This window comes from Poeciliopsis prolifica, unplaced genomic scaffold (genome assembly GCF_027474105.1).
Source record: "Poeciliopsis prolifica strain line A6 unplaced genomic scaffold, Auburn_PproV2 SCAFFOLD027, whole genome shotgun sequence".
Classification (NCBI taxonomy): Eukaryota; Metazoa; Chordata; class Actinopteri; order Cyprinodontiformes; family Poeciliidae; genus Poeciliopsis; species Poeciliopsis prolifica.
The window spans coordinates 5065785-5086520 of record NW_026562402.1 but is presented as its reverse complement, the minus strand read 5'-3'; the positions used below and the strand labels follow the sequence as shown (position 1 = coordinate 5086520).

The following is a 20736-nucleotide window of genomic DNA, read 5'->3' as shown; positions in this document are numbered from 1 at the left end:
TGGCAAAAGGTCTTAATTTCATTCATAATAGTCTTAAAATGTCCTAAAAAGTCTTAAATAAGCACAAATTCTGTTAGAGACATGGGCAAATATACTTTTTACAATCTCATTGCTTCAGAACAAATGAAAGTGCAAAAAGCAGGTTTCTTGTTTCAAATATGCTAAAAGAGACCGGCCAAATTAAAGAACTAAATGGACAGACAAAGCCAACTTCAATTCCTCTCGGCATGCAAAGAAGATTGAAGCGTGCTGAAAGGGAACACCACCTTAGTTCGAAAGAGCTCCTCTTCTGTGTGTCCAACAACTTCTCACCATTTCCTGGTTGTAGAGCCGCCACTCAGAAATTTATTGATGGCTCTACTCCTGCTGGAAGTAATAACCTCAGACGAGATGCGCTCATGTGCTCTTAGTCAGACCGTTTCATTGTGCAGCAGAATGATGAACACAGGCACATGGCCAGAAAAGCCAAAGAACTTTTCTTGTAAAGATGAAGGATGTCTTTGATTTATAGAATCAGTCACTGAAGGCCAAACTAAGAGCCAAAAAAGCACTCGGTGTCTGCAGGGCGGCAGCGACTTAGAGAGGATCACCTGGGAGAATTCAGTGTATTTTCTGAATGTAATATTTCAGGCTGTCCTTAAGCAGAATGTATTTCATCAGCCTTTAAACATTTGCATTTTAGTTGGGTTTAGTGTTACTTTTTCACATCTGAAGCCTCCGGAGGGAGAAACATTTCTTTGATTAGTCCATAGAAATTCTGTCTGTGGGAAGAAACATTCAGACCAAGTGCTGGCAGTATGATGTAGTTTTTGTGAGAATGTTGAAGCCCAAATTAACACAAGATATGAAATATATCTTTAGTATTGAGGTGTTTCTTTTACTCAGTAAGTTTATGACTTTGCTGATATTTGCAGTTTTTCTAACTTCTTACAATACTACTGCTGTTGCTGCTATTGCTTACTCATGCCCGCTGATTTTTGCATCGTTTTTGTGTATTTCTTGTAAATAGTCTCTTGCTGTTTTCTACGCACAAATATAAAAATCCAGTGAAGCGTTTTAAAATGATCCTACTCAGTTGCGCATTTCTTTTAAATTACTGATGCCATCTTTAATAGCTATACAGCATATTTTTGCTTGTGTTTTACTCTTTTTCCTATTTGTCGTATCTTATTTAATTTTTTTTGTTTTTCATAAGTATTTGTTTTAATTTGAATATGCATGTTTCCATGTACTTTTTACCACTGCCTGTGCAACATTGTCAAGATTGTGGGAATATAAATATATTTTTAATAAGAGGGTCTCAGCAAAGTCCTTAGAAATCTTTAAATTATCCACATTTTTCCACATGTTATGAAAACATGTAAAATTCAGCCATAATCAATAATTTAGGATATTATTGCAAAGTTAATTTATTTAATCAGTTCTCTATGGTAGTAATAATATATGGATTAATTACACACAGACTGATGTCTTTTTTGATTAATTCTATTGATTTTGTGCTTACAGCTGGCGAATACACTACATTTAAGATTAGAATATTACATCAGATCAACACAGAAACTATATTTGATACAGAAATGTGAACTTAGTGAAAATTATGTTAAATGTCTGTTTCAGAGGTCTTTTCAAAAGATTCTTTTAATCTTAAAATATAAATTTTTGCATTGCGCTCTCTAAAGTGATCAGTAGCGACTGGGATATTGCGCACATTAACATCTCTGCAACATGATTTTATATATTTTCCTGCAATATTAAAAACTATGAGATAGAGTCCGGATTTGAATTGTGTCCACACTGTAGTTTTGTGGTAAAAAACTAAGACAAAACCGTGCATTCTTTGTGTATTTCTATATATTTGGTGACACTAATCCAGTATAACAAACATTTTAGGATGTTTGTTGGTGAAGTTGTTAAAAAAAAAGCTACAGCTGAATTGTATCAATGGCAATCTTATGTATGAAAATGTTAGTTTTTTCCCCCCAGTAGCTGGGATAACTTGATGTTTGCTATAAACCCAAAGCAAAAAGACAAACATTTTAAATATTTGTTTATTTTTTGCTGGTCATCGTGTTATTGAAACATTTACCAATATCATCAAATATTATGTTTCCATAACATTGTGCAGCCCCAGTGGAAACAAAAACAGCAGCAGGGATTTTCATGGTTTATTTATGTTCGGTTTGTCCTGCCCCCCCGGTTTCCAGTAAACTACGAATTAAAAATTGCTGAAATAACTGAGAGAGAACAGTAAAAAATGTCATAAGACTAACTTCATCCAAATGGCCACCTGCTGGTTTACCGTAGGTTTTACAGAGTTTTGATTGGGGAGGAAAAAAATCTATGTTGCCACAGTCTTATAATGGGCTTTATAATGATTACAAGGCCCAGATTATAATGGGATTTATAATCTGTGAGCGTAAAGAGAGCGGTATGAGTTTTATGGTGAGTTTTATCAGGTTCACTAATATTTTGATGTCTGGGTTTTGTTTGTTTTCAGTTCTAGCTCTGCTGGCAGAGCAGGGACAGGTGGTGGATCTGCTGCAGAGCAGCTAAAGGTGAAGAAAGAACCCTGCACTGAGGATGACTACAGCTGCTCCTCTTCTGTGAAGACTGAGCGAGGCAAAGATGCTGGGAGGAGCGCCTGCATGGTACGGACAACCATTCCCTGGCAGAATGTAAATGAATGTTTCAGTTTTAAATATAGTTACTGCTCAGATAATTGGGTCAAAATTCTTTTGTATATATTTTCACTAAGGCTGGGCAATAAATGTCATTACACTCAAGGCGGCCATCTTGTTTGACAAGCATGTTTTACAGCTTCTATTTATTTCAACTTTGAATTTCTTAACAAAAATAACATAACAACATGATATTAACATATTACAAGAATGCCCTTGTATTGTTACCAGATTAAAAACATTTAATGAGAATAAATTGGTGATTTAATGAGAGATCCATCAATAAAAATAACTACAAATTAAAATGAGAAATATTGAGCATCTTGTAAAGTTGTTCTTTGGCGTAAGTTTTAGAGGTAATACATGACACTATACTCTAAATCACAAATTATTTTCCATTGCAGAATTGATTGTCCTAACTATTGTCTATTTCAGGGCTGTAACAATTCCTTGAGTGATTCGAGTACCTTGATCATTAAAATTCCTCGAGGAAAATTTATCTGCCTCAAAGCTTCACTTCCGTCTGAGTTGTTGACGAAAGCTAAGTGTTTGCAGCATAACATCTGATTTTCAAGGGAGGATTTTATTAATTGATGATATTGTTCGAGTTCTTATTGAGGACCAATAATTATCCTTAAAATGATCATTTTTAAGGATATAGTAGTCTTTTCTCCTCCCTGAGCTGCTGCCTGGCGGCGGTTCAGAGCAAACGGTGGGGAAGAGTGCTGCAGGTGTATTCATACAGGATAGACTGAAAACTGCTGATCTGTAGTTGAAAATAAATTTCATATTATCTTGATCTCAACAAATGGCGGTACATAGCTTGTAGATGAAATTCTGTGAGTGACGAACGAAGCTAACATGGACATAAATGTCTGGGCAAGATGAGAGTTAATCTGTTAGATTAACTGAAGATGAATGCATAAAGGACATAAACAAAAGACAGGAGTATGTATAGACATTTTTTCCTAAGTGTATTTGTGAGCATCTTTAGTATTAAATTGAATGTAATTTCAGATTCTTCTCTAATTTTTCTTCAGGTTAACTTAGAAAGTGAGCTACTATTGTTATGAGTTAATTTTCTAAACTACAGAAAAGTTATTGTTAGGGAAGTTCAAATATAAAAAATTGGACTGATGTTGATATCTGATAGTAACACGGTTATGTTAGATTTACCAATATTTTCGTTTATAATTTTTTTTATCCGATTACTCAATAAATCATAAGAATAACCAATAGAATTCTATATTTGTTCACAACAGACCTAGTCTATTTTCAAGAAAGAACTACTCGTCACATCACATCCTAATAAAGTCAGCAATGCTTTTTTTCTTCTATTTTTAAGACGTTTTTCAGGTACAACTATAACTTTATTCTGCTCATAGTATGACTATATTCTTGTAATTTAATAAACATTTTCATTCACAAAATGAAATGAAGTCACTTTTTTGAAAATATTTCCTGTCATTTTATTATTTGAAAGAAAGCGAGGAAAGAAAAAAATCCATTAAAATCAGATCTGGTGTGAACAAAATTGAAGATTTATTGTCCAGCTTTAATGCCGTTGCATGTTTCGATGTTAAAGTGGCAGGTTTAATTTATGCACCATAAAACCATTTCTCTAAAAAAGTGCACCTTTGTGCTGTCGCTGTAGATGAGCAGTCCAGAGAGCAGCCCACTGGGAGCTCCATCCGCAGGGCCAGATGCTTACAGGGACGTTGGCGAACGCGTCAAAACGGAGCCCATGTCTGAGACGTCTTGCTCTGGACTGAACGGCACGTCGTCTTCCACCAACACTGCGACAAGCCAGACGGGCTCTGGACTCACCAATGGAAACTTAGTCAAAAGAAGTGGGTCGCATGATGGAGCACAGGGCGGAAAAGATGACGACCCCAATGAAGACTGGTGTGCTGTTTGTATCAACGGCGGTGATCTTCTGTGCTGTGACCGCTGTCCTAAAGTATTCCACATGAAATGCCACGTTCCCACCATAAAAATCTTCCCACAGTAAGTGCATCCTGTGCGTTTGTATGTTTTGCCAAAGTAAAATTTCGGAACGCTCAACTTTGTGGCCATATTTTGGTAAACTAGATTAATCTAAAGGCTCTACTTTGTGTGGTGTTTGTCCCTTAGAGGTGAATTTCTCTGCACATTCTGCCGGAGTACAACTGACCCAGAGATCGAGTATTGTGATGAAAGCAAGAGGACCAAAGGAGATCAGAGCCTGAGTCCTGAAGACCAGCGGGTCAGCACTGTCAAAACATCAAATCAAAGTCTTCATGACGACTACAAGACATGTAACTTTGTCTTTTTCTGTCTGCAGAGATGTGAACGCCTGCTCCTGTATATTTTCTGTCATGAGCTCAGCATGGGCTTCAGGGAACCTGTTGCAAGCTCTGTAAGTGTTCCCACCTTCCGCACATGAATAACATCAAATATTTTACTTATCTTAGCAGCCACCACATTCATGATCTCTAAATAGTTTTTGCTTTAATTCGCTAACTTATTAGTTCACAGTTTCATTCATTTCTACTGTTTCTCACAGTAGAGAAAAACAGTAGAGATCGGCATCCCATCAGGGCCCGACATAGGATTGCGTGGGCCCTGGGCTTGAGCCAATGTGCAGGCCCAATTTTATTATGATACCATGTCTACAGTTGCATAGAACATGTATACACACACACCAACAGATTTATTGTATATGAGAACATCAAGGTGTGTAACCAGAGCTAGTCAAGCATCGAGTCATATTTTAAACACTGTTAACTAAAACACAGTGGCCATCCGTAGTCCCAACATGTACAAATATTTCACTGCTTGCTGTACTTCTTTCAGCAATTCATAAATGATAATCAAAGATAATTTTTACGTCTGTCTTTTTTTTTATCATTTGGTTATCTCTCTAAACTAAATATTTTTAAAGGTGCATCCCTTTTTTTCCTTAACATAAATGTAGGTAAACAATCCAGTCCAACTCGGTTAGTGTAAATATAATGCATCTAGCTAACTGGATGGTCTCTTAACTGCCTTTTTGCTGATATTGTGCTTTGTATTTTCACGTGTACAATCTGAAGTAGAAATCTTACATTTGTACTCTTTTCCAGATTCCCCAGCCTACACCTCAATTTTATAAACAGTTTTTTTATTTGAAATATTTCAATATGTAAAGTACCTCTGTCTTTGGATCTAGGTGCCCAACTACTACAAGATAATTAAGCAGCCCATGGACCTAAAGAAGGTGAAGAAGAAGCTGCAGCTGCGAAGCTCTCAGTATTACAAATCCATACAGGAGTTTGTGGATGATATGCGCCTTATCTTCAAAAATTGCGCAAAATACAACGAGGTGAGCAGCATGAGTCTTCAACCTGCTTGGCAGTGACTAAAATTTTGCATGCAGACACAAGTCACACTGATGTACAAGGACGTTATGCAATCCTATTGGAAAATATAGAATCTAAACTCTTGGATGTGAGCTTACAAAATCCCTTAAAATAGTTTCTCCTTCTGTTACAGTTGGAGCAATAGGTCAAAAGCAAGAAAAGTGTCACCAAAAAGAACAAAATTAAAAATGTTTAAAACATTCTTTCTTATATACAATACAAACTTAACAGAACAAACTTAAATTGTGAAAGATTTGACATTTTTATCACTCATTTCAGAAAATAAAATTCATACTTATATAGCTTTGCTAGGCATAGTGAAATATTTTGAGCCTTTGTTTCTTGTAATCTTTGTGACTGAAAATTACAAACTAATTTCATGGCTGACGGATGAGCTGGGTATGTGCTTCACTTTCTGAAATGAGTTACAAAAACATTGAACTTTTTCACAATAGTTACATTTTTTGAGATGTATAAAGCCTGTGCAAGTGATGAACATAAAGGTTAACTTCAGATGACGATCAGCAGGTTTACAGAATGCAAAATATTATGTATTTGTAGCATTTATTTTATTCATTTAAACTTTTAATGAGCATTTAGTTACATAGAAGAAAGTTAAATATATGAAGTCAATAAAAACAGAGTGGTGCTACATGGAAGCAGTGATGAGGACATTTTATATGATCAATCTGAGACGTAGCTTAAAAGAGAAGTTCCTCTTTTGACTTTTAAATGTAATTTAAACATCAAATCTTTATATATATATATATATATATATATATATATATGGTTCTTGATTTCACCTCTCCACCAAGCTGCTTATGGTTTCATTTTTTTTTTTTTTTTTGATTAAATTTATTACCATCCAAGAGTAGCGATTCCACATTTCTACCACCTGGTCATTCATATTATTTTTATTTTGTATTTAACCTGACCATTGGAGGATTCCAGGGAGAAGTTACTTTTCTACTTTTGTAGTAGAAAAGATTTTTTCCACAAAACTTTTACATGAATTTAGCTTTGATATGCCATGATAGCTTCTTTGTCAGTGGGCTAACAGGATTGTGTAGGCTGTAACCTAATATGTCCATATTCCTTTTGTTTTTATTGATCAGTTTCCAGAGGAGTTAACTTTTGGCTTAGCATCATCTGTTGGCCACAATCTTCAGAAAGCAAATTAATCCATCACCATTCATCTCTGCAAAATTGGAATGTCACATTATGAACTAACTTTCCCATGATATTTCAAAAAGATGCTCTTGTATGCTCATTACTCTAACCCCATTTTGAACCTGGCGTATTGGTTGTGATGCTTGCAGTTTTGTTCGCTTGCACTAATTATTGTCAAGTGGAGTTTAAAGGCATCTCAACTTCTTTTCACATTTGCCATCACTCACTACTAACACTGCTCTACCACTGCTTCACATCGGTAAACCACACGGTTGTCTTTCATTGCAAGAGAAAACATCCATTTTCTTAATGAGAGAGGAAGTTTTCTAGGTATTTATTAAATGATATTTACTGTAGATATTTATTAAGTGCACCTGGTGGTATTCATTCATTGAGAAAAACATCATGTAAAACTGAAGAGGCGACTGAATGCATATGATTTGGACTGGAAAACAACATGGTGAAACGTATACAGAGGGGAAAAAGTTTGGCAAGCGACCACGCTCTCCTTTTGTCGTTTGCAACCTTCACTGTATTGATTGTTAATTGATTGCACTTTTTTACTGGGTGATTTAACTGAGCACAGTTTAAAAGAAACAGATTTCTTTATCTGTTATGAACTAAACTTTCCTGTGCTATGAATTCTTCTCTCCTCCTCCTGCTTCACTGTCTTTGTTGTAATGTTATTACCCCCTTTAGATGTCTCGAATAATCCAAGTTTATGATGAGGAGAAAGAGATTAATACCCAGGTAAGCCGTTTCAAATGGGGCGCCTACATCCTGCTCCCTCCCACTGAGGCTCCAAGAAATGTGTGGAAACGACCCGAGTGAACCTTTTAGCAGCTGCCTTTAGATTCAATACAGCTTTAAAAAAAGAAAAAAGCAATGTTGAAAATTGGTTGACAGATCTTATTTCTCATCAAGTCACAAAACGGGTCACTAAGTTTGTTTTTCTTTCACTTTTTCTGTTACTGTTTTCGCTTTATATTTTGCTGGCTTAAAACAGCAAATAAGTGTAACATGAAAATATGCTGCTGACAGAAAATGGTATTATAAATCTCACCGACTTAAAGCAAACTAATATTAGCAACAATATTGCAAAAAAATGCAGACTTCACATTTAAGAAACTAACCATATGGGGCAAGTTTGTTTTACATTACTAACACAAAGGAGCTTTTATTAACTTTCAGTGTCGATCTGCAATGAGCTGTTCAAGGCAGTTTGAATGTGTGCTTGCCTCATTTAAGTTGCTCAAAAGTAGAAGGCACAAAGTTGCACAAGAAAAAAAAAGCATTTAAATATGCAAAAAGACTAAACCTGTATGAATGGTTAGTTTTATCAACACTCAGTAAAGTTTTAGATAGTGTGCTGTTTATGCAAATATTCCTTTAGCGTCCAGGGTGGAGTATTGGTGCAGGATCTGTCAGTCTTGAGTTTTTTTGGTTGTTTTTGTCTGACATATTGTTTCCAGTTGAGTTCATCTTGGACCAAAGTGAAAGAAATACTGTAAAACTGATAGGAGAACTAGCATCCTCTGTTACTGTCACGTTTAGCAGTTTATTTCAGTAACAATTTTTACTAAAGCTGTTTCAATTTTCAAAGAAATATCTGGGATGCTAGTTACCAGGTTTACTGTGAATACGCCTTAATTAAACGGCACAAAACACATTGGAGGAATGGAGAAAGAAATCTGTAGAAATGCACCGCATATCGACCAATTCGCAATCACCGGTTTCATAAAGGTTTGGCCTTTTATGCAGGGGCCAGTAATTTTCCGTATTAAGAGCAGAGACAGCAGACATTACAGGACTCTTAAATATATTAAAGCAAAACACAAAACTACACAAGTTGTATTTTAGAGAATCGTTAGCACCTGGTATTGGAGATAAAACACCAGTTTCTGTATGTGCTCATTGAAGAATGTCGGTCTTTACCTTTACAGTAAGATTTTAGGCAAGTTTTCCATAACAGAAGTCGGCTCTATAAATAAATCAGCAGGAACAATTCTGAAACTTGTTAGTTTTTATGCAGTGCCCTCAGTACATAGCTTCTGGCAGTGAGTACGTTTTTAAACAAAAAGCCTTATGTACAGTTTGACTGTACTGTATTTCAAGATAGTGTTGGAAGCAGATGTGCTTTAGTGCATGCATGATATAGGTACCTAATGCTGATATTGGAATTCAGTCCAGTATCATCCAATAAACAAGTATCTAAAATTTCATGGAAGCACTCCGCTCCAGCATTTATTCAGTCCCAGTTTCTATCCAGCAGCACTCGTATCCTGAACACACACCCATTGGTTAACAATAAATGGATCAATTGTTCTCATGCCTATTGCTTTTGACTATTGTTCTCTGAGTAATGTCACTTTATGAAGCCTTTTCTAACGTTCCTCAATACAGAGTAAGCAATAAGAGTATACATTATTCATGGCGATGTCACATTGGGTTGGTATCATCCAATACTCAAAGCTCGGTCGTCCGTATCGTATTGGAAGGAAAAGAATATTGTATTGGGACACTTACAGTTAAAACTGTTGAATTAACGTCAGTGGTGCAGATTTGTTTCAGATTTTATCTTCAGCTGTGTTGAGGCTTTCAAAATAGTCTCATGTTACTGCTGATCAATGCAGGTTAGCTGTTCTTTCTGTCCCTAATGAGGTGGAAAAGCTCTTCAGTACATTCTTACGCAACCCTGGAAATCTCGTTTTATGGAATAGATTTTTCTTTTGTTTGTTTCGGTGGGTATTGTTGAAAACGGCCTCTTTGACCTGTAAGTCACTAGCGGAGAGGTTTCATGGAGCCACAGTGGGACCGGAAGGCAGGACATCCTCGCTCTGTACAGCAAGGTTGAGCTGGGGCCGCTTTGCCACCAGGAGTCTTAACCAAATCTAATTTGTCTCCTCATTCTCCTCTTCCTCCTTCCTGCCTCCAACCCACTCATGTTTCCCCCACCCTGCCCACACTCAACGGTACTCACACCTTTCCTTCTCTGTCACTCCTCACGCTCTTCTTCTCCTCCGACCTTTTCCTCCTCCTACTGTTCCTTCTCCGACAGGCGGGATCAGAGATGGCGATATCTGGTAAGGCGGTGAGCCTGTACTTTGAGGAGAAGCTGCAGGACATATTCCCGGATCAACACTTCCCCGACTCGCCGGAGCCCGGGTCCTCCGACGAGAAGGAGAGGGAGGAGGTGGACACGGAGGACTCCGAGGAGGACTTCATTCAGCCTCGACGCAAACGGTTGAAAACGGACGAGAAGCTCGTTCACATCAAGTAAAAACCCAGCGTAAAGAAGCGAGAAGTTAAAAGACTGTCTTCCTTTCATCTCCCATCCTCTTTTTTTTTTTTATTATTATTATTTTGGAGACAATAAGTATGACGTTTTCTAAACAACCTCATTAGATTGTTGCCTTGGAGTGAAAGTATTTACAAGTCTTCTGTCATATTTTATTCTTTTTCCTCCCAAGAGCGTAAATACGGATCTTCTATTTTGAGGACAGTGACCCGCTTGTACAGATTTTGAAGTAGGACTTCTTGTTCTGGTTGTAGCTACCAGCTGATTGATTTGTTTCATTTTCTATCATCCATTTGCATTTGTAGAGTTGTAACAATTTCTTTATAAAAGCATTTAACTTGACTTATTCAGTTTGATGTATATTATCTATGCTTTGACATTGAGCCTACTGAGTATTTGTATGACTTTGTGGAAACGTGTACATAAGAGAGTCTACAGTATAGGTGTTTTGGTGCGTCAATAAAACCTGTTCTTGGAAGTACACCAGAGGAAAATATTTGTTCAGCAGGTTGTCGTTTCCGTAAGTTTAACCACTGCAGGTGCAACAAAAACATCTGGAAGCTAAATGGCAATATTCGTTCAAACAATCAAGTTTACTGTGGCGATTCAGAAGAAGTGCAACAAACGATTATATTAAAGTATTCATACCTGTTGAACAAAAAGAATTTGTGAAATCCTTCACATGCTGAAGTAGATTCTCTAAAGTCTAGATTTTGGACCTCTAATACATAATCATGCGTTGAATCTAAATCATCCTGTAGTGGCTTTGATCTTTCATCAATTGGACACCTTCCATGTTCCTGTAAGGTGGATAAACATAATGCTGACACCACCAAGGTCAGTCGTGTGTATGGTGTTTAATTTCTGTAGCACCTTTCAGCAACAAGGCATTTCAAAACACAGTCACAGAACACACAAGTCAACATTTTGCACATGAGATTATTGATTAACTTTTTATAATTAGGTCTCAAAAGTAACTAAACAACTGAGTTTTAAGTCTAGATTTAAAGGAATTCAGTGTTTCAGGTGTTTTGTAGTTTTCTGGAAGTTTGTCAAATGTTCATTATCTCTGATCAGATCCACCTTCCACATTTTCTGTCTGGTTTGTGGAAAACTTCAAATCGGATTTCTGTCAACAATGGTCTCTTTTCTTGCCATTGGTACGATTTCACTAAACTTGTGGAGGATCTGACTAATCCGAACAAAATACATTTTGTAGTTGTAACTGGGGGGGAGAGATGTAAAACTTTTCAGAAATATTTATAGTTCTTTTCTTCTCCTCCTCCAACATAAATCATAAATATGATTTATGTTGAAGTCACAGAACGTTCTGCTGACTTTCTCACGTCTTTCATGGGTGATCACCAGGCGTGTTGGTGCAGGTTCAGGATTTGATTCGCGTCTGTTGCATGCCTGGGTTGACTATGTTCGGAACTGAGCACGTGGTTCGGGAAACCTTCAAGAAATCATTCGTGCTGACATCAGTGAACTTGGTGCTGAGTCGTCAGTCTGACCGGGTCAGCTGACACCCGAGCAGGACCAAACAAACCCACTAAACAACAAGCGGATTGTGTTTCACATTCAGCTTCGGACTCTAATAACCTTCCAGGTAGGTTGTCTCCTTCCTCTGTGTCCATTTTTTTTTATAAATAATGCGAACCTAGTTCTATGATCTTTGGCGGGTTTTGTCATTTAATGTTCGAGGGGGAAAAAAGGATAATTTCCTCTTAGAACTAGCTACAGAGTTATAACGTAGGTTAATGAGGCTGCTTATATGTGCTGAGAAGTGCGGTAGTTTTCTTTTTCTTTCTTATTGTCGTAGTTTGGAGCTTTGCTCAATTGGGACATATGGCAGGTCGTTTCAACATAATTTCTGTTTTGCCGCCCTTACATGCAAGACACCTCGAATTGTTTTATGGCTATACGTTTTAGCTATTCAGGATATCTCTATGTTTTTACCAGACAAAATATCTATTTGAGATATTTACGAATACAAAGCAAAAGTACACACGCAATTACAATTTCTACAAACTACATTTCTACACACAAACTTTGTAACTACAACCTCGCAAATCCAGTATTACACACGCACAGATATTTTTACACATGCACGGGTATTTTGAGACCATTTTCACTCCATACATATCCAACATTGTTGAGCTCGTTCTATTTTGTGGCGCTTACAGATAATTTTGTGCAGCAAACAAAATTCTGCAGGCAACTGTTTGGACAGCACAAAGGGGCTTCTGAATTCAGGTACCTAAAATTGTCATTTTGACTCGTCATAATTATGTTAAAGGAATCTCAAATTGTAATTACGTACCTTAAACGTCAGGTCTAATGACGTCATTTGATATGTCCTTTGAAGATAGCTTGAATTATAATAATTACTAGTCAGTATGTAAATGCAGATGTCTCAAATTACAATTCCGGATAGTCAACGTGTGGTTTTATTTAGTCGAAATGCATTTTCAGGAACGTAATTACGGATAGTAAGACAAAACGGAATTTATGTTCAAACGGCCTGCCATATTTGGTCACGTGTGCTCTTGATTACGTTTGCGGATACGTTTTTATGACATCAGCCAATCGTTGGGCGGACAGAACGACGTCGCTGTTGTTTATTGTGTTCTTCATAACCTCCGTATCGAGGCGGCCACACGGGCAATTCGAACAACAAATACACAAAAATTTACTGATGTCCACGTTGTTGGCGGAAAACTGAGCCGATACGGTGAGGTATGGGAGGCAGCGTAGATAGCTTTGGTTGCTAATCTCTGTATTAGTTGATGTTGCTCGTGTTTGTTCTATCTGAGGAAGTCGCAGATGGAAAACCATGTTTACTTTGGTTTCTTTTAAAGGACAGCGTCAGTATTTTACTGGAGTATCTGTTTAGAAAACGTTTTGTATGAAGACTTAATGTGCGACATTGACAGAAATGCAACAAGGAAGCAAACGTCTCCTGGCCTATTCAAAGTCCTGTTCTTTTTGTTATGTTTTGCATTTCTTGCCTTTCTACTTCTTTTTTAAATACTTTAATATTTATAAAAAGAAAACATGCACTTTATGTTCTTTGATTGGGGCAGTAGCTTTGAATTCAGACAAAAATGAAGAAACCACAATGACTTACAAATTATGCCTCAAACCATGCAGTAAAAAAAAAAGTTCGACATTTGTATATTCATTGTGGGTTTCTCTTTAGTCTGGATGGACAGATTCGTTTTAGGCCATGAAGCTCATTTTACTACAAAATGCAGATTTGGAGTTCATATGGCCTTCATTAACTGCATAGACAGCGATCAGAACCAACCCTGCACAATGTGAAAAAGTAATTAAAAGTGGTATTTCCGAAAGTGGTACTAACACAATGCATTGTTGACATTGAGTCAACAATGCATTGTCACAATGTCAATGCATTGTTGAAGACAAAAGGCTGTGAGTGGTTTTCATCATGGGGGAGCAATGTTGTTCCTCTTGTTTTTTTTTGTTTTGAGTAGTTTTTAAGCATGAATGGCCCCCTAAAGGTGATTGTGGTGTTATTACTATGTTATTGTTTTATAAGCATTTCATGACTAAAGAAAGAGGGCGGGAAAAGTCAATGTTTTTTTTCATGTTTGATCTGCGACTCACCCATCAGAAATAATTAAGATTTAGGATATTCCTCTCTGGTTATTGAATTGGTGCATTTCTAGAATTAAAACTTATAATCTAGTATTCACTAATGGACTTGTGTCTTGGCCAGCATACTATGTGGAAAGGCAACGTCTTCACCCAGAGTTTGCCCGGATGGACAGATTCAGGAAACTTCACCTCCTTGTGTCCGAACGGCTCCCAGTGGGTTTGGGAAGGCCTGGGGGAATGCGCCCAGGATGGGAGGGACATGGCCAGCGTCTGCCTGGGCCTCCTGTCCATCGTCTGTTTCATGGTGTCTTCTATTCCGTAAGGGTTTGCTCTTTTAGTTTTGTAGTTTGTTTAATTGTCATGTTAAGTCCATTGTGCTCTCTGTATGGTTACAGTCAGTACTATAGTTCCTGTAAAAAGGGGAATATGGACAGTGCACTGTCAGTTTGGTTTCTGCTGTTGTGGTTGGGAGGCGATTCCTGCAATCTGATTGGCTCCTTTCTGGCTGACCAGCTTCCACTTCAGGTAATTGTTTTTTTTTTTTTGTTTTTTTTTTACATAAACAACTTAACTTTCTTATTTCAAGTTTGTCACATGTTCAGTATTCATGATTTTAAAGAAATCTTTTATGGTTTTTGCCTTTAAAATAATTAAAGTAACTTTACCAGAATGCTAATAAATGACCATAAATTGCATTCTTATTTACGAAATCACAATGTTATGGCATATTCTTGTATTAATTAGTCATTTTAGTCAGCTTGAAGGATCTGAGCTCACTAGTTTTTGTTCACCTGTTTGTCCTCGTCATATAGACCTACACAGCGATTTATTATGTCTTGGCTGACCTGCTGATGCTCGCCATGTACACGTACTACAAAATGAGGCACAGAGTGGTGGCTCACAGTGAGTATTTTTTTTATTTTCGTCAGTGAAAGTTTCGTTTTTACCTTATTGGGTATTCTTAGATATGGTCCAGTTCGTTTGGACCGTATTTAACATCAGCGTCTGCAGTAACAACAACAAAGTACGAGTTCATACATGGAAACACTGAGGCTCCTCACAAAACCTGCAGCCACACATAAAATACACTAACTGGCAATAATACACTGTTTATGCTCAATGATGATTAGCAAAATATTGACTCTTATAATGGTGTTGGCCAGTAGTAGTCATTTATCAATATGCTGGTAACGGTCCGATAAATAAAACTGGGCCAATATTAAGAACTAGTATTTATTTCCATAAAAATGAAAATAAACTAGAGCAATATTAGTATTGGATATTGATATGGTCCCAGTAAGACATTTTGGAGAGATGGCTATAATAACTTAATTTGAAATACTTATGTGCTAATAATGAGCTTTACATGTTTCTGACTGATAAGCAGTGAGTCAACATCTCTAATACAATGTTTTTTGCACTTGCTTCAGTTTTATGTACTTGTGTCTCGACCTCTGCTTTCGCCTCTTCACCAGGGAGAACAGTTTTGAACGCTGTGGGCTTTTCCTGCGTTCTGGGCCTCACTGCTGGTCTGGCCCTCCGCCCTGGGCTCGACCCCGAACCTGAAATGATCTTCTCTGGGTTCAGGAGCCGCTCTTTGCTCTCAACCGCTGATGCGAGCGCTATTAAGGTCAGACCTGTTATAGTCTACTTATCTAAATGAAGTTAACTAGCTTTGTCTAGCTGGATGTTTTGGGTTTGTGGTAACGTTAAATCTACCCCTCTTTACCCCAGCCTTTTACCCCTAAAGAGATTATTGGTTTCTCCATTGGGTCGGTGTCATCGGTCCTCTACCTCTTCTCTAGGCTGCCACAAATGCACACAAATGTGAGTAAGACAAGCAGGTCTGCAAATATGTTTAAGGAATGTTGATGCCGTTTACCACTTTTACCCCTTTGCCCTTTCATGCCGTTGCAGTTTTGGTCGTGCCGTGTCCGATTTGACTTTCAATTAAATTGAATTAGAGTTCAGCAGTTTTTCTTTACGACGGTTTATCTATGTGGCTCCTGAAAATCTCGAGCTACAATAAAGACAATAAACTCTTCAGAAGCCAAGGGATGTAAGAACCTGGGCTAGCATGTTCAGAAACGTTGATGTTTGCACGTAATTTCCAGCCTCGGAATGAGAAACATAGATGTAAATAAAAATGACAGGTAACTTTAATGCCATTCTGCTGTGGAAATTAAATGTAATTATTCTGTGGAAAAAACCCTGGAAAACAGTTAAAACCTGCATTTATTATTATGTCTATTTTTAAAACGTAAGTTGTTCTTTATCATTTTTAGTCCATGCTATTAAGAACCGTTGACAAAAGAGCAGCTTGCAGAGCGTTGCCATTGGCCATAGTTCAAGTACATTTGCTTAGAAAAGTTCATTTTTTTAGTAAATTAGAAGGATCAAAGTGGGAATGCATAGAGACCAATTGGGATCTGAACTGGTCAAAGTTTTCATTTCGCTGAAGTACTGAAAAGCATGTCTTCCAAAGAACATGGTCCATCTTCTGTGTATAACACATTACTGAAGAACTCTGTGAGCAAAACAACAGATTCATTGTTCTTGTTAACTGAGAATGCAAAAGGGGAAGTGAATCTAATCCAACATAAAACAAAGCTGCTGTTCCCTGTGTGACGATGTGTACATGAATATGAGTAGGCAGAAAATGAAAGCGTTGCACGTCCCTCGATCAGACGATTCACTTCCCTTAAGGTCGTCTCGTTTCTCGTCGCAGTTTAAGAGGAAGTCGACGGAGGGAGTGTCTTACTTCTTGTTTGCGCTCGTCATTTTGGGGAACACCACCTACGGCCTGAGTGTCTTACTGAAGAACCCTGAGCAGGGCTGGGGCGAGAAGAGCTACCTGGTCCACCACCTCCCCTGGCTCATCGGCAGCCTGGGAACGCTCAGCCTGGACCTCATCGTATCCTTCCACAGAGAGGTGCTGCTGCACAAGGCGCCAAGTAGAGATGATGGCTGTCAGTTTCTGTTCTGCATCCTCTGGTTGAAACATATTCAGTAGTGAATACACTGGATCCCCAGATCTGTGGGAAACGGGAGTGAAGGGCTTGCCTCAGCGCCCCCTGGTGGCTGCTGTGTCACAAACCTCCACCATTAGTGTTTATCAGAAGAAGCTGCAGCTGCAGTCTTTGCCCAAAATAAGCAACATATCAATGAGTGGAAAAATCTTTTTCAGCATGCAACTGCTGACGCAGCCAAATGAAGCACATAGATTAGTACTGAGTGGATCCAGGAATGGAGTTACACACTGATCTGTGCAACAAGTGCTAATAGAGTATCAGAAATTTACTGCTGACCAGATGTTGTTTTTTTCTTATTGTAAAAAACCCATCAGTGTTCCACATATTATTAATCAAAGGCAACTCTTAACAGGTGGGGTTTTAGCCTCGATTTAAACCTTTTGAAGTCCCAAACGTGGTGCCGGCGATCCAGCCAACCACCAACTGTGTTGGACTGCACTGTGAACACGCCTGATTTCAGTTTAGAAACACAAAATATGAGATCCATGACTTCGCCTAGAAAAGTATGAAAGTTAAGTCATTTCTACATGTGGATAGGTATTGAAAAACAAACGGATTACTGGAAAATATCACAGTTTCCAGACTAAATTATGTTTCATTTGTTTCCTTAACCTTGCCGCTCAGATCTCAGTGCAGTTCTTGATCTACCGTAAGGCTCCGGTTCAGAATGTGAACGGGAGCCTGGGAACTGATGAGACGGCGCCCCTGATCCCGAGCTGAACCGCCGGACGGAGGAGAAGCTCCAGGATCTCCGATCAAGCTCACTCGGTCAACACACGCAAACTGTAACCCGTCAAGTTTTAGTTTTTATTTATTGAATGTTCGTCCTGATTAATGTTTACACATGGGACTTTTTTTATTGCCGCAATGGAAGTACCGGTAAAAATTCTTGTTTTATCCGCCTTTTAATGTTTGGGTTTCAGACGCGGAGCTTTGACTCATAACGTCGAGCATCCTGTAAATGTCGATGGTGTTTGGCAGACTAGGCCATTCCACAGATGTTTTCTCTGAAACATCTACGGTGCTGTAAAGTTTCTGAACCACCACATCCAACCCTGTCTGTGGTGGTTAAATGTGCCAGAATAACTTTGCTCTCTGCTATTGTCCTTTTTAAGACTTTACCTTGTAGTTACAGCTGCTCCCCCTTAACCTTACGTGTCAGAAATGTTGCTAGTTGAGCGTGCTGTGGCGGCGTCGGGGATAGCACCACCCACATTTGGAAGCCTTGAGTCCTCGGCGCGGCCGTAGCCGGTTCGACTCCCAGACTCGACAATATGTGCCGCATGTCTCCCCTCTTTTCAGACACTAGAGCCTGAGGAAAAGAAAGAAACGTGGATGGTAGATCTTTTATTCAGACCGTTCATATTTTCCTCGTAGTTTCAGGTTTTTACTCGATGTTCCTGCGAAGATGCATGACCAGTTTTGATTGCACTTCTTGAGTTTTAAAACTATCTCAAAACAATTTTTGTGTGCCTCTTTAATTTGCACATTTTATTGTCTGATTTTGCACATTTTGATGTGAAAGTTGGTTTTATATTGGAAATGATAAACATATCTAGTCGGTCTGTGTACTGTAAAGAAATAAACAAAATGAAGACGATGTTTTCTCCCTTGTGGTTTTGTGTACGACTCGCTACTTGCAGGTTTTTCCCTCCTCAGATGTCAGTACCTTGTAGGTTTTCCTCCTCTTGAACTTTTCACATTTTGTCACAATCACACATTTTAATGCAACGTTATTTGGATTTCATTAGACAGTGGCACGATGCAAAACATATCTAATGAAAAGGAAATGATTTTTCAGAAAATCGTACAAATGAGAATCTAAAAAGTGCGACATGGACTCCTCTGCGTGACCTTGACCTGCTCCTGACAGCCTGGCCGTTTTTCTTCATTAGCAGAATCTCGCTGACTCTTCTGCCGCGGCGTCCTGCCTCCTAACACACACACACACACGCTCCCTCCTCCTTGAAATCGCACAACCTAAAAATGGCGATGGCCCACCCAGCGAGGAGGTGATACTGAAACATAAAATATCGGGTCCGTAGTGATGTGTGTGTGGTGAAACAGTGGCAGAAAGCTTGTTAGAGGGGGAGTCAGCAGCAGGACACATCCATCCATCACCAGCGATGAACAAGAGCCTGTTTATAAACAGTATATGCTGGGAATGTCTTTAATGAGATGCTTCCAGTTCCTGCGAAAACTTTTTTTTCACTCTTCCTGCCAGTAAGTTCAACCCAATAGGCCCAACTTAAAACTCCTTAATCTGCTATTTACAACGACAGATTTGTTTATCCCATTTCCCCCTGTTGCACAAAAGACTCTGTTTGCTTTTCTACTGTATGTCTAAGTGATCTGTACATCGAAATGTTGGTTTGCACTAAATGTGTGTATAAGATGAAGTGAGACAAATCTCAGCAATAAACAGGAATTGGGTGCAGAAGTTAAAATTTAGGCCTTTATAGGAATCCTCTGATGACGTGGGGTTGCTAATCAGCCGTTTAGATTGATATCCCTCAAAAGCTAAGGAACGTTGTGGCATATATTACTGGTATCCTTTATATGTAAGGAGTACCTGTATCCTTTATATGTAAGGAGTACCTGTATCTGCTACTCTTATGTCCATCACTGGACTTGCCACAGATTTGTGGAATGGAGGAAGATGTCCGAATACAAAAGCTTTCGGTGATGTGGCCGTCCTTCCTCATGACATCCCGAAGCGCCCCCTCTGCCGCCCTGGTTCAGATGCAGGCCGTGAACTTTGCCCTCTAAATCCAGGGGCCACTTTGAAGTGAGAGCTGGCTCCTTTGAGTGCGTCAGTAAACAGAACAGGCCTTTATCGAGCCTCAGCTACCGGCCAGCACACCGATAAAGACAGACAGGCAGGCGGACAGACGAACACTGTGTCCAGGGCGGGATTTATGAAGTGCTGGGTTTATCTCTTACAGCTTGAGTTATGAGGGACTAATGAGTTTGAAGGTTTGAGCTCTCCAAACGGTTTGTTTAAAAATTCTGCGGGGTTTGTCTTATCTTTTCACATCCTCTGTTTTTCAGAGCACATTTCTTTCAGACGTCTTGATGCAGTTACGTTCCTAATGTCCCAATTGTCCGTCCCCCTTCCTCCCCCTCCTCTTCTTCGTCTCTCTTTGACACTCCTCTCCCACGGGACGAGTCCTCGTACTTAGGCCTGCAATCAACAACGTGTCCAACAGCACGACACCTCCAGAAGATCCAGGGTGACATCTGCACTGTCAGATGTCATCTCCATCATTTAAAGCCTCTCTCGGCCCCCCTTGCCTGCTCTCTGTCCTCCGCACATCCGTCAGAGGTCGGAGACTATTAGGCGGACGCTTCATCACTGCTGGACGTGTCGCAGATTTGTGGAATGAGAAATGGTTCAACAATAACCCCCCCCTCTGCTGTGCGTTCAGGCCAGATTCGGTTAACAGTCGTTTTTATTCCACACTCCACTCTAAGGTGATGAAGAAAGAGTTTGAAGATCCACTGAGTCCCACTAAACAGTCATTTTGACACTGTTTCTGTTTCTGCACCAAATTTCA

The 20736-nt window shown here is 38.9% G+C and overlaps 2 protein-coding genes across 8 annotated transcripts in view; both read left to right on the top strand.

Moving 5' to 3' along the window:
• The window catches only part of trim33 (tripartite motif containing 33), a 31976-nt gene extending 20967 nt beyond the window's left edge, over positions 1–11009 (top strand). For 2 of the 5 annotated variants that reach the window (XM_055048468.1, XM_055048469.1), the window contains 7 exons: positions 2498–2648; positions 4333–4685; positions 4812–4923; positions 5002–5076; positions 5869–6021; positions 7928–7978; positions 10287–11009. In XM_055048468.1, the coding sequence (XP_054904443.1) occupies positions 2498–2648; positions 4333–4685; positions 4812–4923; positions 5002–5076; positions 5869–6021; positions 7928–7978; positions 10287–10508 (1117 nt within the window). In that variant the 3' untranslated portion in view covers positions 10509–11009. Of the gene's footprint in view, positions 1–2497; positions 2676–4332; positions 4686–4811; positions 4924–5001; positions 5077–5868; positions 6022–7927; positions 7979–10286 lie in introns of all 5 variants that reach the window. The other 3 variants (XM_055048467.1, XM_055048470.1, XM_055048471.1) reach the window with 3 other exon arrangements.
• A 913-nt stretch (positions 11010–11922) lies between these two features.
• Positions 11923–18779, top strand: slc66a1 (solute carrier family 66 member 1). 3 transcript variants are annotated; one of them, XM_055048651.1, is made up of 8 exons: positions 11923–12135; positions 14269–14465; positions 14543–14672; positions 14960–15050; positions 15623–15777; positions 15882–15974; positions 16876–17061; positions 17804–18779. In XM_055048651.1, exons 2-8 carry the CDS (start codon positions 14275–14277, stop codon positions 17897–17899), a joined length of 942 nt encoding a protein of 313 aa, XP_054904626.1. In that variant the 5' UTR covers positions 11923–12135; positions 14269–14274; the 3' UTR covers positions 17900–18779. The 3 variants fall into 3 exon arrangements, with proteins under 3 accessions (XP_054904626.1, XP_054904625.1, XP_054904624.1); XM_055048650.1 differs by lacking the exon at positions 11923–12135 and adding an exon at positions 13121–13260; XM_055048649.1 differs by lacking the exon at positions 11923–12135 and adding an exon at positions 13121–13265.
• Positions 18780–20736: the final 1957 nt, after the last annotated feature.